General features: G+C 40.1%; 1 protein-coding gene across 1 annotated transcript; it reads right to left on the bottom strand.

Moving 5' to 3' along the window:
- Window positions 1-2,356: 2,356 nt before the first annotated feature.
- Window positions 2,357-13,275, bottom strand: adck2 (aarF domain containing kinase 2). Its single transcript, XM_059978124.1, has 8 exons — window positions 11,842-13,275; window positions 10,992-11,138; window positions 9,731-9,859; window positions 5,751-5,846; window positions 4,076-4,327; window positions 3,111-3,239; window positions 2,588-2,641; window positions 2,357-2,502 (listed from the first exon to the last, which is right to left on the bottom strand). The coding sequence occupies exons 1-8, from the start codon at window positions 12,742-12,744 to the stop codon at window positions 2,365-2,367; spliced, it is 1,848 nt and encodes a 615-aa protein (XP_059834107.1). The 5' UTR covers window positions 12,745-13,275; the 3' UTR covers window positions 2,357-2,364.
- Window positions 13,276-18,259: the final 4,984 nt, after the last annotated feature.

Genomic DNA, 18,259 nt, shown 5'->3' with positions numbered 1-18,259 from the left:
AAATTTCTCTCTGAAGTTCCAACAGTTAGCATTAACAGAGCAACCTGCTTGAAAAGAAGGCCAATTTTCATTTGCGTGGCATTCTGTATTCAAATGTGAAAGGAGAAATTGTGAAAATTGTTTACAGGAATCCATGAGTACTTTTGTCTGTGGCTCGTCTAATAAATTTCAAGATGATCTCGATTCAAACAACCAGTACCCCCACTTTTAAATGGTAGAAGGTCAATACACAAAGGGTAAATGAAGGGTGCTAAAGTAATCTAGTTTTAACATCAGATGGCATCCACATCTATTTCAACCCACAATCCAGTTCCTAAAATAGGTTAAGATTTAATATATGTGAATTTTTGAGTTCCCAGCTCAGTCTGATAATGTTATACCCCACCCCGCCGAATCTCCATGCAATCCACAAGATTTCTCAACTTGCAAGGAGCATGATAAACATTGGCCTTGAATATTATAATCAGACCTGACTAGAAAAGTGATTCAAGCCTTCTGCCATTGTTGAGTGGAAGGAGCTCATTGCCCACCGACCAGGTGACATTGGTCTTAAAATCCAATAATGAACGTTTAAGAAAAATTGAATGCAATTTGGCCTTCTCAGCAATTGCTGGCTCAGTTCAATGAAATAAACACCACAGAAGTTTAGAGATTTTGAAACATGTTCCTGATACTAGAAACTTGCTGGACATTTATGGGCAAGCTAGCTTATTTTGGTTTGAATATCTCTTGGACGTTGAGACACAATAGAAGAACTGATGCTGCTATTTGGTCAGAAACTCAGAATAGCACACCCAACTCCAAAATGAGTGCAGTACAGAATGTAAATGTTTCACCATTGTTTCATCAGAGCCTTCTACGTCGACAACAGTGATAACCTATTATTTTCCCAACACTTGCTCCTCTAAGTCACTGAGACTTGTGGATGACCCATCATAAAAGTTTGACAACTGTACCACAGGAACATGTAAACCAAACAAAATCTAAAAATACTGATTCTAGTCAGGTACTGTTCAGCTCAGTTTTATTTGTGGATTTTCTTTCACTTAATTTCATCTTTCTAGAAGAGCTCCAATTAGTACATTTATATCTTATTTTGGTGCAATTAATCAAGTGTAAACTGCCTGGATAAATCATAAAGCAAAGGGAAAACCAGCAGAAGCAAAGATGTGTGGAAGAAGGAGCATGAATACACCAAAAACTTTTTCTTATGAACTAAGCAGTTTAAAGGTGAAGTCTGCATCCCTATCTTAATGGATGTGCTGTATGTTTCTGATACCTTCACATAATCTACTGTATATTGCTACAGCGACTGAGTCTACAGGAATATCGGGGACTGACGATCACTCTAGTTGCTCAGTGTCTGTTGAAAATCATTTATTAGCTATATGCAGTATGTATTTGTCATTTTTCTAATTCCAGCCAGGAAATTATCCAACAAATCCAAGCTTATTGAAATGCACCGCTTCGCTACTAACAATGACAAAAAATTAGGAATGGTTTCATTTAGAGTTTGGCATGGATAATAATGCGTGCTTGAATTCTGTGATGGAATTGGATACCCAAATGTACTTTACCCATACATCTGGAGTGTTCTCCTACCCAATACTCATCACATTATTGAAAGTTAAGTTTAGCTGGGGTCACTAGAAGAGGCTCCAGTCCCAACCTACAGCAGTGGAAACTCTTGGTCTGTATCTAGTTATTTTGAGTCTTGATAGGATAGATAATATTGTTAAATTTATTGCAAACATTCAAAAATCACTAAATTTGAAGAGAAAATCCTTCTTGTGACAGAAGGATAATTAATCAGTGGGAATAGATTTAAAATAATTGGGTAAAGAAACATTGATGGCATTGGAATACCAGAATATTTGCAGGGCTATAATGACAGGGCAAGGAAGTGAGGCTAACTGGGTAGGCCAAAGAGCCAGCGTAAACATGGATGAAAGTGGAAACAATGTAAAGAGAAATCATTGGGATGTCACATTTTATTAGATGAAGGGTTTTGAACTGATAACTTCTAACCCTCCTCATTTTTGTTAACGACTGTTACTAACATCCCTGAATATTATGGTTTTTCAAATAGTCAGTTCAGAAGGGCAGAATCAACAGATCCAATACAAAAACTCTGCACAAGTGTACAATCTTCAGTGGTTTCCATTTACTCACATTATCACAGGAGAATAAAACACAGGGGTACATCATGCATTATTCTAATGGGCTTTTACATGTTGCCCGTAGTTTAAAAAAGTGCCTAGTACAAGATGATTAAATAGATAATGAGCTATAGATTTCTGGGGATGTGTTCTCCCTTTCCCCAAGTAAGCTGGGTGAAAATACAGCACTGCAGTCCATTGTGCCTTACAAACCTGCAGCATCTTTCAGTAGCATGGGTCTGACTATTTCCAGCAAGTCTAGCTCAGGGTCCAGAGAACGACCAAGACCGTCCAAGGCTATAATGGCAAAGATCATGGAGGCAAAGCTACTTTCCATCTTAACCTAGTATTGATGGAAAAAAGAAATAAAGTCAGATTATGATCAATAATTTTAAAAATAGAGTGCTTAGCTTGGATTTATTCTTTACCTTGTGCATGATAAGTGTTTCCAAGACTTTAGAAAGAAAGCCTGCAACATGGAGCTGAGAAAAGGGAAAACAAATTAAAACTAAATTAAACATTAAAAAATTAAAATGTAAGTGCAAGAAGATGCACTTACATTTCATCTTTCTAGAAGAGCTCCAATTAGTACATTTATATCTTATTTTGGTGCAATTAATCAAGTGTAAACTGCCTGGATAAATCATAAAGCAAAGGGAAAACCAGCAGAAAACCCTCACTAAACATTGTAGCAGCTTTTATCTGGTATACTAAATCAAATATTACAATTTGTGGTGTCCAAGCCAAACCACATACCCAAATGAGTCACTTTGCTTTGCAAAATCGTTTATAAATCAGTTTAATTACAAATTAAGAAAACTATTTAACATCTGGAAAAAACTATACATTTTACAATTGGAATAGCTTACTCAAAAAGGGTGCATTAATTAGAGGATTATACAGCCGACTCAATTAAAAAATCTTCCTATCCACTCTTTAGTCTGCTATTACCTTTCCCAAGGACCCATTGTTCATCCCAGATTCCTGAACAAGTTTTTCTATTTCAGATTTAAATGGTTGCAGGTCTTGGCATTCACTAGCTCTTGCCTGGGTCAGTAGCAAGTCTACAATTTGCTTACCCTGAAAAGAAAACACAATTTGAAAGAGAAAACCAAATAATCAAACCAGCTTGATATACACTTAAAACCAAAAATATGAGGCAAAGCATGCATTTAGTGGCTTCTTTGCATCATAAATTGAGAACGCTGAATGCTGCTTTGACACCTTTCCCCAAAGTACTCCTTCTATAAAACATTGAACATGTGGAGAACAAAAGATGGCTGAAAGATTGAAATTAGTTTCCTACTTCATTAAGAGCTTTTAAAGATTATAGCACACATATCATAAACCACACCCACTATAACAGATCTTTCAGCAATTTTTGACTTGAAGTGTTAATCCTGTTTCTCTTTCCACAGGTGCATGTCAGGCCTGAGTTTCTCCAGCATTTTGCATTTTCTAACATCTGATTTTTCTCATTTTAGATTTATAAACTCAAAGTGATTAAATATTTAGTAGCAAAATGTAATAAGTGACTCATATCATTAAGTTGTTGAATGAGTGAGACTGAACCCATACAAGTGGAAATCTTTACTAATTCTGACAAAATTTAATATATATATGCAACAAGAAGCTTTGAGTGAAAAGAAAAATCAATGTGATATTCAAGTCTCAACAAACAAAGAGCAAGTATTGCTATTTTCTATTAATTCTTGGGGCAGTAAAAATGTGATCTTTCAGCCTGATGAAAGTGAATGAATTTTATCTACGTGAAAGTAAATTATGTGATAATTGAGATTTGCATTTAAAAAGCAAGTTCGAAAATGGATATACAATCCTCTTAAGCCAAGTGATGTACATTGTCAGATCTCTTGTGTGCTCCTTTCATTTGAGGAAAAATATTTTCATGCACATACCTGTCCTTGAATTAAGGCAGTGAATACGGCTTTGAAATTGTGGAAGTCAGATGGCTGAAGTTCATTTACAATACCAGTATCCATCAAAATAAGCTTTATTGGACACTGGGAAGGATGAACGTTAACAATTAGAGTATCACACAAGTCTACAATGGTGGTCTTGTCGTCACTGTGCAGACTAAACTGATCTGCTCCCTGGATGAGAATATTTTTAGGATGAAGTTCTCCATGAACAAAGTTGTCCACAAATACCTGTAGAAAGAAAGATTAACAGTCAGTCTTGTTACAGTATCAGGAAAGCTAGGACAAAAGGATTACTTTCTCATAAATCACAATCTCGGTGAATTCATGAGAGGAAAATCTGTTGCAATTTGAGTTGCAAACTGTATGTACAAAATTATTCCTATCAGAGGGCATTATAAACCCCTCACATCCTTTAACCAAGTCTTCCATGTTGTTACTGATCTTACCTGTCAGGTTCAGTTATTTACTTTCTCTCTTTCTTCGGCTGTCCATCGATTTTGATGTTGACTGATTGACTGCAAGGAAGACCAGCAGTTGACCATGCTGCACGTCTCCCCTCTCCACGCCACCCATGCTGTCTAAGGAACAATTTCACTAAAGGTCTGAAATCTTTCATCCCTCCTAATTACAGGGGGAAAAGAAATCCTAACTGACTTTCAGACAATATCAGATAAGAAAAATTTCATCTGCCCTTATCATTCTACGGGCTAGGGTAAGAGGGGTAATTAGTCGAGGTGAAAAAGGTGGAGAATGATTGAATATCTGACAGCAGCATAACCAAATGTTGGCGCTGATTCTCAGCTCCAGTGACCTAGGCTCAGCCCTGACCTTGGGCTGCCTGTGTGGAAATCCACAGAGTCACTTTCACCCTATGACTCTGTAGGTTTCCCTGGGAGCAAGGTGCTGGTAGATTATTTAATCACAGTACATTCCCCTAATGTAGGTGGGGGAAACAGGAGAATTGGGAAAGTGAATGAGTTACAGGGAAATAAAAGGTAGTGATGAGAGCTGGCATAGATTTGATGGAGTGAAATCCCAATATATGATTAAGTAGTCCAGCAGGACTTATCCATTAGGCTTCCTGGACAACATGGACCTGTCCTTAGAATGAATAAGCATTTTACATTACATTAAAATTTTGTGTTCAGAAAATATATTACTGGCTACTTTTAATAAATCCAAGTAAGTTTCTACAACATCTTTTCAACATCTGCTTTCTTGTACTATATGTAATGCAAAATAAAGTGTATTGTCATTATCTTTTGGCTCATGAACCAGCATTTTTCTGACTCTCCCATGCATATGGATTAATTTACAAATGGCAGACCATTATCTTCATAACACAATAGATTCTGCAGATGCTGGAAATCTTGAGCACCACATACAAAATGCAGTAAGTCAGGCAGCATCTCAGGAAGGGAATAAACAGTTGATGATTCATGCCAAGACCCTGAAATGTCAACATTTATCTATCTCCATATATGCTATCTGACTTGCAGAGTTCCTCCAGTGTTGTGTGCGGGTTGACCATCTTCTTCATCTTTTACGTACCACCTCTGTCACTGTTTCTTGCTTTTTTTCCCACATTTCACCATCATTTGCCCAAGGACACCAGCATCATTTTGAATTGTTAGAATTATATAGAATTTACCATCTTCAGCAACATCTCCAATCCTATTCTTGCCAACTTCTGCTTCAGTAAGTTAGGTACATCCTTTGTCAAATACATCGAAATGGGTTTACTCTCCTGAACACAAAGAGCACAGAAGAATTAGTGTCACCTTCCACAACACCATCCACTGGTATTCAAAATTATTTTCTTACAATGCTCATCCCCATTCTCTGGAATATTATTTTTACAATCATCCAATTTTGCTTTACAGCTGGGTAATGAACCAAAGCTATTATTACATAAAGTTCAATTATTCCAAGTGTAAGTATGGAAATTAGGATGAGACTCTGGCAACCATGTTTTCTGCTGGAAAAAGAATACTGCGAGCCGCCTGTTGCACGCTGCATCCAAGGTTTCTGCTTCCTGGATTTCAAAGCATTTTGTCCTGACCTTCCAATTCCACCTTTTGCTATAATTTCTCTATTCATACCTTTAGAATTCTCATTTTGCTGGGGCTCTATCCTTTGGCCACCTACCTTATCTACAAACCCCATTTCCAGGAAAGTTGGGATATTTTCCAAAATGCAATAAAAACAAAAATCTGTGACATGTTAATTCACCTGAACCTTTATTTAACTGACAAAAGTACAAAGAAAAGATTTTCAATAGTTTTACTGACCAACTTAATTGTATTTTGTAAGTATACACAAATTTAGAATTTGATGGCTGCAACACACTCAACAAAAGTTGGGACAGAGGCATGTTTACCATTGTGTTACATCACCTTTCCCTTTAATAACATTTTTTAATCGTTTTGGAACTGAGGATACTAATTGTAGATTTGCAATTGGAAATTTTGTCCATTCTTGCTTGATATAAGACTTCAGCTGCTCAACAGTCCGTGGTCTCTGTTGTCTGATTCTCTTCTTCATGATGCGCCATACATTTTCAATAGGAGATAGATCTGGACTGGCAGCAGGCCACTCAAGCAAACACAATCTGTCTCTACAAAGCCACGCTGTTGTAGCCCGTGCAGAATGTGGTCTGGCATTGTCCTGCTGAAATAAGTATGGACGCCCCGGGAAGAGACATCGCCTTGATGACAACATATGTCTCTCTAAAATCCTAATATACGCCTCAGAGTCAATGGTACCTTCACATACATGCAACTCACCCATGCCGTGGGCACTGATGCACCCCCATACCATCACAGATGCTGACTTTTGCATCTTTCGCTGATAACAATCAGGAAGGTAGTTTTCATCTTTGGCACGGAGAACTCGACGCCCGTTTTTTCTGAAAACTAGCTGAAATGTGGACTCATCTGACCACAGCACACGGTTCCACAGTCTTTTGGTCCATCTGAGATGAGCTTGGGCCCAGAGAATTCGCCAGCATTTCTGCATAGAGTCAATGTATGGCTTCCTCCTTGCGTAATAGTTTCAAGTTACACTTCTGGATGCAGTGATGGACTGTGACAATGGTTTTCCGAAGTACTCCCGAGCCCAGGTGGCTATAATTGTCACAGTAGCATGATGGTTTTTTAGGCAGTGCCGCCTGAGGGCTCGAAGATCACGCGCATTCAACAGTGGTTTGTGACCTTGCCCTTTATGCACTGAGATGTCTCTGAATTCTCTGAATCTTTTCACAATATTATGTACTGTAGATGTTGAAAGACCTAAATTCTCTGCAATCTTGGGTTGGGAAATGTTCCTTTTGAATTGACTAACAATTCCCTCATGAATTTTGGCACAAAGGGGTGAGCCACGACCCATCCTTGCTTGCAAAGACTGAGCCTTTGATGGATGCTACTTTTATACCCAGTCATGATACCTCACCCTCTACCAATTAGCCTGCTTAATGTGGAGTCTTCCAAATTGGTGTTACTTGAATATTCTGTGCACTTTTCATTCTTATTTTAACTCTGTCCCAACTTTTGTTGACTGTGTTACAGCCATCAAATTCTAAATTTGTGTATATTGTTATGAAGGATGAACAGCTCTGATGGGCAGAAGGGTACAGAGTTGCCTATGTCTCCCCCCCCCCCCCGGGAGAATCATAAACTGTTACTACGCTGCTAATGACAGAGAAAGAGAGACAAAGGGAAACCATACTGGGACTGGAACATTTGCTTCAGATAAGGGAGAGATAACACTGGGAGAGAGGGACTTGTTGACGCACCATACTATGACTCCTGAAAGACTTATGGCTCCGGAGAGGGCTGTTTACTTGGTACCATTCTGTTCATTAAAAGTCCTCAGTGGACAGCCGGACTGGGCTGGTTTGATGGGCTAAGCCATTCAAAACTGATTGACACCTGAGACCCCGTGAGTAGGGATAAAAGTGAGGTCTGGGGAGACACCCCTCAGACACACCGGGAGATGCACTAGTGAGCACTGCTTGAGTGTTGGAACCCATGAGAAGGTGTGGGGCATCGGAGACCGAACAAAGGATCGGTCAGTTTAACTCACAGTGTTATTAGCAGGGCCGGTGGGGGCTGTGTGTGTGTCCGTCCTTGCCTGGGTGACGAGTCCACCACAGAAGAACGGTCTAGCTAAAGGACAGAAGGGTCATATCTGAATGGCCACAACAACACATCGACGGATCAAGATCGTAAAGGAAGGTTTGCCTGACAATAGCTGTCACTGTTTGCTCGCTCTCGCTCTCTCTCTCCAACGATTAAAACACAAGAACCAACAACTACCTCAGCATGTATGAACTGAACTGAACTTTGACATATGACAATTCATTATCCCCTAGACATTGATAGAGCTTATTTATTATTGATTACTATTATACTCACACTTTTAGGTTTAGTATTGTTGATATTGATTTGTATATTTTACTAATAAACACTGTTTGAAAATGGTACCACCAGACTCCAACAGATACTTCTTTCTCTGCTGGTTCGACACCCAGTTATGGGGTACGTAACAATACTTACAAAATACAATTAAGTTGGTCAGTAAATCTATTGAAAATCTTTTTTTTGTACTTTTGTCAGTTAAATAAAGGTTCAGGTGAATTAACATATCACAGATTTTTGTTTTTATTGCATTTTGGAAAATATCCCAACTTTTCTGGAAATGGGGTTTGTAGATCTTTCTATCACTTCAATGAACATTTCAATTTTCTATTCACTTCACTTATCCTGACCCAAATGCTTCTGAACTAGTAGTACGCTCTTCACTAATATTATCATCAAGTTAGCTAACAGTGACAATGTTTCTTGGCAAACCAACTTCTACTTTGCAGAGGTTGAACAGCAACATTCTCCTAAATCCCCTGAAACAAGAAGCCATGATGAACATCAAGCTATTATTTCCACTAATCTAATTTTTTCTCTCCATAACAAGGTCCCCTAACCCTGCAGAAACTTATTCTACCATTTTGTGCCCTTGGTACACCCACCAATTCACATTTTTTAATGTCCACAGAACAGATTTTATCTATTAATTCTACACTTACTGAATGATTCCCTCCTGTTACATGTTTCTTGTAACACATATTTCAATGTTTTCCATTTTCCTGGCACTAATAATCTTCCTTTTTACGTCAGATATCCATTCTACTTACATTTCCAGCTCCATCGATCCTGCCACATCTTTTATGAATAAAGTCAAAATGTATCTAGCACCACCTTTCTCTAGATGGCTGAACTAGTCCCCATGTACAGCAACACTTTTTTTCTGGTTGTTGCGACTTCTAAAAAAGTTTTGCTACCGGAACCCATATGATGCCTAAGCAATGACAGACTTATAAAACACGTGGAATATATTCCAGTCCTATAGGTTCCTTATTCCATACCTGGAATTTCCCATGTATCTGGAACACTATTATAACTGGGAAAGGTCTATTCCCAATTCACTGGCTTTGCGCAATATAAGTAATCTACATTGACTCATGCTTTTCCTTCTTTCGTTCATCTCCACCTCCTAACACATTGCCAGCCAGGCACTACTTGCTCAGACTCCATCCTGCATTAAACATTTCAGCAATAAATTATGTTATGAATTTACCTCAAAGGTTTCGACCAGAACCATTCTGGTGACAAATGGCCTGAGAGGTATGGGAAACCTGACAGATTCCATACCCAGAAAATTCTCTCGGAACCTCTCCATGACCTTGGCTTCATGTCGCAGATCAATCTGTAGAACAATGCCAGGACGTGGTTTTAGTGTAAAGAAACTATCCTTTGTAACTATGCAGACATCCTTTACTGTTAAGAATATAAATAGATTATGAAAAATAACCTGATAAAGAAGATTAGACAAAAATTTTAAATTGACTAAAGGGAAATAATATGGAGGAATTTACCCAAGAGATCAGACCAGAAATTTTATTTGTGCTAGTAAACCTTCCACAGTCTTCCTCAAATTATCATCTCCATTTTTCATCATCCTCATTCAAATGAAACAAGCCATTTGGTTAAAAAAAATACTAACTGGACAATTGAATTTTCCACTAGTTGCTTAAGAATATGGAGTGTAACTACAAAAGAAAACAATGATGCAGTTTCTTGTATAAGGAAAATAGCTGTTTCATTCTCAATTAGCTTGATTGTTAATAGGTTTTTGATGCTACTCATTACTTTATTAAAATGGGTGGAAAAAAAATCAAGGTGGCAGTTCAAACCAAGTTCATTAAATGTAGTGATGTGACTGGTCTCTTTGAAATAGATATTTATTGATTTTGCCAATTTGAGCTTGCTAACTTGTCAAACAATTTTTTTTAAAATTGAGACTTCTGCTATGTTTGTTGTTTGATGATTTGGCACATTCATTACTAGGCAATGATCTAGAAGCCTTGGTTGGTATTGCTATCAATATGGTTACTTTTTGCCTATCCACGTTGATATACAATATTTTTAGTTCAATGTACTTTTTAAAAAATGTGATGTATCATTTGTTCATTCCATCCTAAAAGGCACTTGAAATGTAATGGTGGAAAAAATGTACCCTCGTTACAGATAACCCACGTGTTGGGTTAACGGAATCTTGTCCTTACAGAATACACAAAGAACTTTGGAAAAATAAAGTTCACTCTGACTAAATTTATGTGAAAAAAGCAAATAAATATATTTTTCAATTTTCTCTTCTTGCATACATGGATGACAAAGCTTTGTATTATGCAAAGTAGTTATATCGATCATATTCTATGAACACACACCCTCGTAATGCAGGGGTCACCTGTACTGGCTCTCCTCCCTCTCACCGCAGGATGAAAAATGGCAACCTTTAAAAAAATTCACGGTTAGACTATGTTCACTTGCATCCTCACTTGTTTCAACATGATCTCCTCAAATTCCTCCACCACCTCCATCAGCCTCAACCACTTCAAGCCTGGCAGGAGATTGAGAATGCAGCTTGCGGCTTTCATAAGTTTCAGATCCATACTGATTTGATGTGCTATCCCCGGATGCATCACCTACAGACAGAAAAACAAATTGATGTGAACCACTGGGTTGGTTAGTGGGTCAGCACAATGTTTCACTTTACAACCAGTTGTTTATAATCAGGACTAAAATAATTTATTTCCGATAACTGTACCTGACATCAAGTAAAATTGGTCTGATGTTAATTAAATTCTTGATTCACAACTCATTGAAAAGAGAATTGTCTGTACCAGACAAAGGTTGCTATTGTGGGTATTATCTACTGGTTATTACATATTATCTAATGGTTATTACTGAGGGTTAGTATTATCTACTGGTTGCTCTGCTGGGATTGGCATTTGATCTGAAATCAACCAGTGAATTAGTGTAGCATCCACAGAAAAAGCAGATCAGACAACATCTGTTGAAAGGAAAATAAAGATGATTCATTGGAATATCTGATGAAGAATCTAATATGTCACCTGTTTCTTTATTAATATAGCACTCTCTATTCATATTTCAAATCTCCCACATCTGAGTGTTTAAATTAATTTTATACCCATTCAGTTTCCTGCAAACAAATGTGGCAAGAAGCCATCAAATACGTGCCTGTTTTCATCTATTCAAACACAGTATACATACTGAGTTTCCATTATGTAACTCTTGGGAATAAAAAAAATAAACACATAAGAGAAATCCTAAACCTCAGAGGTTATTTGCACCTACTTACATTGCATACTGTAGACATTGCAATACCTTGATAGCCACTGGAATGAGATGCTGCTGCTCAGATGTTGAGTCAGGATGAAGCACTGCCCTTCTATCTTCCAGCTCTGTAATTCCAATCACCCCCTCGGGCTCATTTCTGGTATCTGGAAAATCATCCTGCTTTTTAGCAAACATGAAACGAAATATTCCTCGAAGGCCAAAGACTTCCCATGCTTCAAACTGATCCTCTCTCTCAAAGCTTTCAACGAGCTTTTGAAATTCAGAGTTATTAATGTTCTTTGGGTCAGTATAAGCTCTATAAACCTGAGTGAAACAGCCTGATCCAATGGGTTCCTTATTTGTAATGTGAAATATGCTCCTCCAATCTTCCCCAAATGCTCGTTTCAAGCTATACTTGGTGTAGTTCCAGGGGTGTGGTGTGACATGCGGATGAAGCCTGGAGAACCTTTCACAGAACTCTACCGAGAAGAGATCCCTCCTGGTGCTGAACCACTGCCCAAGTTTGACGAAAGTTGGACCAGCAGCCTCCATGCATCGCAACAACACGACATACCAGACTGAAGCAAAACTGGATGACACAAAACAAATCGGATAGAGCAGAAACAAAGGTCCAAATCTCAGCAGCAGGATCACAGCTCTCACGCAAATATGGGCAGTGAAGCGAAGCTTCCAGAATAAGCCTTTTAAAAGTAAGTGGGAAGACCCTCGCTTAGGATAGTGCGTCACCTTTGCTTCTAGTACTACTGCTTTCTGGGAGTTTGCAACTGATGAGACGCCAAGGCCTAGACAAGCAAGAGTAAGTCCAGGTATACTCTTCAACTTCAAAGAGACTTTGGATGCTGAGTTACTTGACATTAAGACTGGGGTTCGAAAAATCACAGATCTCCAAATCACAGGGCTGGCTTTGCAAGTCAGGAGAAAGGCAGCCATCCTGGCCAAGTTGTTGCTGTAGCCTGACCAAAATCACAAAGTCTGGACATCCAATAAGCAGGTTTTCATGTACTGCACCGGGTTTCCGAAAGGTCACCTGAAGCTTTGCCGACTATCATTTCACCTTGCAACCCCGAAATATGCGTCCGAAGACTGAATTTTTCCAGCGGCCAATCCCTTCATTCCCTGGAGACACAAAAGAAAATTCGCGCAACCGTGAAAGCCCGGTGATGGGTCCTGGTAATAATTCACCTGCATGAATTAAGCTCCAAAACTGCCGTGGGTAGAGGCTGAACGATGCCACCGTGAGACCTCCATCATTGTTCAGTGCCACGGCCAGGCCGGCTGCCTCGGCTCCTCGACATAGATGCACCGCCTCTCCCCCGTTACCTACCAAATAATAATTTGATGATCCTCATTCACAACCGACGCAAGTCTTGCCTCCTTGTCGCTCTTCAATACAAACCTCACCAGTGATGCAGAACCCGGAGATGCCGACAGAAAACACCCAGCACTCCCAGCGACTCTGCCCCTGCCCCGTCCTCCCCTCCCTTCCTTGTTATCCCTTCCTTGCCCCCCAATTGGTGCTGGGTTCAGCGCTCCGCCTCATTCTATTGGCCCCAGTGTTCCTGCTTCCTCCAATTGGCGACAAGCCCCGTCTCCGCCTCGTCCTATTGGTGCTGTGCAGAGGTTTAAGGCATTCCGCGGGAAATAGACTGGCTCAATTGCGAAGAGTGATCAAAGTTTACCGGCCCTGCAGTACGGGGCAGATTTGGCCACCGTCCCTCGACCCTGGGGTCTGTTAAGGTACAAGTTGCGATATCTTTTGTTTCGAACAGATTATCGACGGCTGTATTATTAAAGTGCATCATCGGTTTGTGAATACTTCGGAGTTTACTAATGCGAAACTTTATGGTAGCGTCATCTGAGGCTCCGTGTATTAGAGTACAATTTCTGGAATTTTAGTACAAATTACTTATCATATTTATGTAAAAAATATCAAGCATTTTGAAAATAAAAGCGGGAAAGAAGCAGCTGTTGTACTAGAAAGATGAAGAGCTGTTTGTTAAATTGGCCGCATTTGCTGCATCGGCTGAGGAACAGGTGGTGAGCGAGATTCTCGGCGACATCTGGATCAAACATCGGACGTGATCAGCACAGAGATTTGCAACCACTGATTTTCTAAAGGCATGCTTAGCAAGTCTGAATTTTATAAAGTTCAGTTGGCTACTGTTTGAGGAATTTTTTGAGACTAGTATAGGATCCAGTTAGTCATTTGACGAAGAAATGGCATCGGATAATATTTTTACTGCAAAAAGCTGAATTAGACTACGTACACATCTCCCGTGTTCATTTCAGTCAAAGGATAAGATTGGACAAAGTTGGGGAGACAATAGGAAAACGAAAGCTGGATGGGGGAAGGGAGGTGATTGGTGTAGTAGGCCGTGAATTTATAATTTTATCTGATTTTCCCCCTCCCAGGAAAGCCACCAAAAACGCCCCTCTCGCAAACAATGCACTATCGTACCCCCTCAGCTTCAACTGCCGGTGCCTATCCCGTGTACGATATCATCACCTACTCTTCACTATTGTAACCAATAGCAACCAAACAAAATACTGCAAATATCCAGAACCTCAGACACCATTTGGAGAAAAACAACAATATGTTCATGTAAAATTAAACATGTTCTGGACTAATAACACCGAGGTCAATAAACTAGATTGAAATAAATGCAAGTAAATTGTTACCACACTGGGACGGAATGTTTGGTTGCCTGGGTTGGCGGGAAGGGTAGAAGTTAAAGGCCTTCTGGATTTTTGGAAACATGGAACAGCCTTTCAGAACACTGAAAGGGAAGGGGAAGATGTGCTTGTTTGTGAAGTTTTATTGAGTGGATCATCGTTTACAATTCTGTGGTGGGGTGGAAGGTGAGGACCACTGTGATTCTCTCCTTGCTCTGCCCAGGAAGAAGTTGGTTGAGAGTAGAGTAATGGGAAATAGTTTAGATGGAGTCAAGGGCTCTACCCACTACAATAGAGAGAATGGTATGTTTCAGAGAGAAGAAAGGTACATATTAGAGACTCCTCCCGTGAAATGTCTCATCATTAGAGAAACTGGAAGGGGATCCGATAATTATTTTGCAGAACCAGCCCATTGATGAGCAAACACTATCTTTAATTCTCTGTCCTTCTGCCACTGACCTTCCTATAGTGACCAAATAAAAAGCCCAGCCAACAAAAGCTTAATATGCAGTACCGTTACTCCTGAATAGGTTTGTTGCAGCCTTTTGAACCCCATTATCAAATTCAATAACCAGAAAATTAGCACTTGTATCTTGCACATCCTGATTTGAGGATTTAAAACTTTTTCCCTGGTAACTCAAGATTTTTTTCCCCTATTTGCACTTATTCCAAGCTTACTTTCATGTTTATCTCAGGGTTGTATGTGCTGACTTGTATGTACTCTGATAATAAATTTTATTTTAAACCTTTTGAACTTCATCAATATTTTTGCTGGAATCTCTCAGCCAGCTCCGACAGTTGATCACGCATCTCTGCTGTCCTCCGTCCTATCACAGACAAAGGATCTGTAACTTGAACATTTAATCCTGCTTCTTCTAGACACAGTACTTTATATGAGCTGCTGAATGTTTATAGCATTTTCTTTTATTTTTTTCACTTTCCAGTATCTGCAGGTTTTTAAATTCTAATTCAATTTATTATCTCAGCACTACATTATTTCTGCCCTTTCACAGCTTTGATTCTGAATTATTGACTTAGAACAATAAATTCAGAGCATTTTCTGTTTATTTCAGGATTTCCCTATCTGCAGTATTGTGCTTTGGGCTCAGAAACAACATTAAAAACGAACAAGAGCAGGCTGGTTACTTCTCTTCATGAAAGGAGAAACTGTCGAAGTAGGAATGAGGTTGGCCAGCCAATTGACAGAATATTGGAGGTGAGGGAGGATGTGAGCTTCTGAAGATCTGATTAAGTCTCAGTTTTAACTATAAACTTTTTAAAGCTATCATTGCAGATAATTTTTCCAGTGTTATTAACACATTGCATATTTTGGCAGTGGCTTTGAGAATGGGTAATATTGCAGGGCCATGCCATTGCTTAAGATGTGAATACATGAAGACTAAATCAGCACAATGTATTGGTTCCCAACTTGCATTTAATAGTGGTAGGTTAGTACCATCTATGTGGGGAGAGGGGGCAGGGGAGATATGTATGCCTGAAGAAACAAGAGAAAATTTGCAGATGCTGGAAATCCAAGCAACACACACTAAATGCTGGAGGAACTCATCAGGTTGGGCAGCATCTAGGAAAAGAGTATAGTCAACGTTTTGAGCCAAAACCTTTCAGCAGGATCGGAGGAAGAAAAGCTGAGGGGTAGATTTAAAGGGAGGGGAGAGGGAAACACAAGGTGATAGGTGAAACCTGAAGAAGGAGGGATGAAGTAAAGAGCTAGGAAGTAAACTGGTGAAAGAGACAAAAGGCCATGGGAGAAAGGAGGTGCACTAGAGATGGTCAGGTAAGGAGTTAAGGTGAGAGAGGGAAAAGGGGATGGGAGTTGGTGGAGGTGGAGGTGGTGGGGGCATTACCGGAATTCAAGAAATCTAAGTTCATGCCATCAGTTTGGAGGCTACCCAAACTGAATAAAAGGTGTTGTTCCTCCAACCTAAGTGTGGCCTCATCATGACAGTGGAGACAGCCATGGATAGATATATTGGAACGGGAATGGCAAGTGGAGGTCAGGAGAGGGAAGGGGAAGAGTCAGGTAAGGAAGAGTACCCCTGTGGCTGTGCCTCTTCACAATATGTACTCCCTTTTGAGAATTGTTGGGGGTGGGGAACAGCCTATCTGGGGGAAGCAACAGTAGGTGTGCCTCTGGCACAGAGTCTGGCCCTGTGGCTCAGAAGGGTAGGGAAAGGAAGAGGAAGGCAGTAGTGAAAGGGGACTCTATAGTCAGGGGGTCAGACAGGCGATTCTGTGGATGCAGGAAAGAAACTCGGATGGTAGTTTGCCTCCCAGGTGCCAGGGTCCGGGATGTTTCAGATCAAGTCCATGATATCCTGTGGTGGGAGGGTGAACAGCCAGAGGTCGTGGTACATATTGGTACCAATGACATAGGTAGGAAAAGGGAAGAGGTCCTGAAAAATGACTACAGAGAAGCAGGACCACAAATGTAGTAATCTTGGGATTACTGCCTGTGCCATGTGACAGTGAGTACAGGAATAGAATGAGGTGGAGGATAAGTGTGTAGCTGAGGGATTGGAGCAGGGGGCAGGGATTCAGATTTCTGGACCATTGGGACCTCTTTTGGGACAGGTGTGACCTGTACAAAAAGGACAGGTTGCACTTGAATCCCAGGGGGACCAATATCCTGGTGGGGAGGTTTGCTAAGCCTACTGGGGAGAGTTTAAACTAGAATTGTTGGGGGGTGGGAACTGAACTGAAGAGACTGGGGAAGAGGCGGTTGGCTCACAAATAGAGAAAGCTAGGAGACAGTTTGTGGGGGAGGATAGGCAGGTGATAGAGAAGGGACGCACTCAGACTGATGGTTTGAGATGTGTCTATTTTAACGCAAGGAATGTTGTGCACAAAGTGGATGAGCTTAGAGCATGGATTAGGACTTGGAGATATGATGTGGTGGCCATTACAGAGACTTGGATGGCTCAGGGACAGGAATGGTTACTTCAAGTGCCAGGTTTTAGATGTTTCAGAAAGGACAGGGAGGGAGGCAGAAGAGGTGAGGGCATGGCACTGTTGATCAGAGATAGTGTCATGGCTGCAGAAAAGGTGGACGCCAAGGAAGGATTGTCTACTGAGTCTCTGTGGGTGGAGGTTAGGAACAGGAAGGGGTCAATAACTTTATTGGGTGTTTTTTTTATAGGCTGCCCAATTGTAACAGAGATATTGAGGAGCAGATAGGGAAACAGATGTTGGAAAGGTGTAATAACAACAGAGTTGTCGTGATGGGAGATTTTAATTTCCCAAATATCGATTGGTATTTCCCTGGAGCGAGGGGTTTAGATGGGATGGAGTTTGTTAGGTGTGTTCAGGAAGGTTTCTTGACACTATATGTAGATAAACCTACAAGAGGAGAGACTGTACTTGATTTGGTATTGGGAAATGAACCTGGTCAGGTGTCAGATCTCTTATTGGGAGAGCATTTTGGAGAAGGTGATCATAATTCTATCTCCTTTACAATAGCATTGGAGAGAGATAGGAACAGACAAATTAGGTAAGTGTTTAATTAGAGTAAGGGGAATTACGAGGCTATCAGGCAGGAAATTGGAGGCTTGAATTGGAAACAGATGTTCTCAGGGAAAAGTATGGAAGAAATGTGGCAAATGTTCAGTCGATATTTGTGTGGGGTTCTGCATAGGTACATTCCAATGAAACAGGGAAGCTCTGGTAGGGTACAGGAACTGTGGTGTACAAAGGCTGTAATAAATCTAGTCAAGAAGAAAAGAAAAGCGTACAAAAGGTTTAGAGAGCTAGGTAA

Source organism: Hypanus sabinus, chromosome 8, assembly GCF_030144855.1.
Source record: "Hypanus sabinus isolate sHypSab1 chromosome 8, sHypSab1.hap1, whole genome shotgun sequence".
Taxonomy (NCBI): Eukaryota; Metazoa; Chordata; class Chondrichthyes; order Myliobatiformes; family Dasyatidae; genus Hypanus; species Hypanus sabinus.
This window is presented reverse-complemented; position numbering and strand designations above follow the sequence as displayed.

Bases quoted from the DNA above. Each gene is read 5' to 3' on its own strand.
- adck2 (XM_059978124.1), bottom strand. From the start codon at position 12,744: ATGGCTGCCTTTCTCCTGACTTGCAAAGCCAGCCCTGTGATTTGGAGA. The intron at 5,847-9,730 runs GTAAATTCATAA...CTTTGTGTTCAG, and splicing joins TTCTGGTCGAAACCTTTGAG to GAGAGTAAACCCATTTCGAT. The intron at 4,328-5,750 runs GTAAATTCTATA...TTCTTTCTACAG, and splicing joins TGGAGATGTTGCTGAAGATG to GTATTTGTGGACAACTTTGT.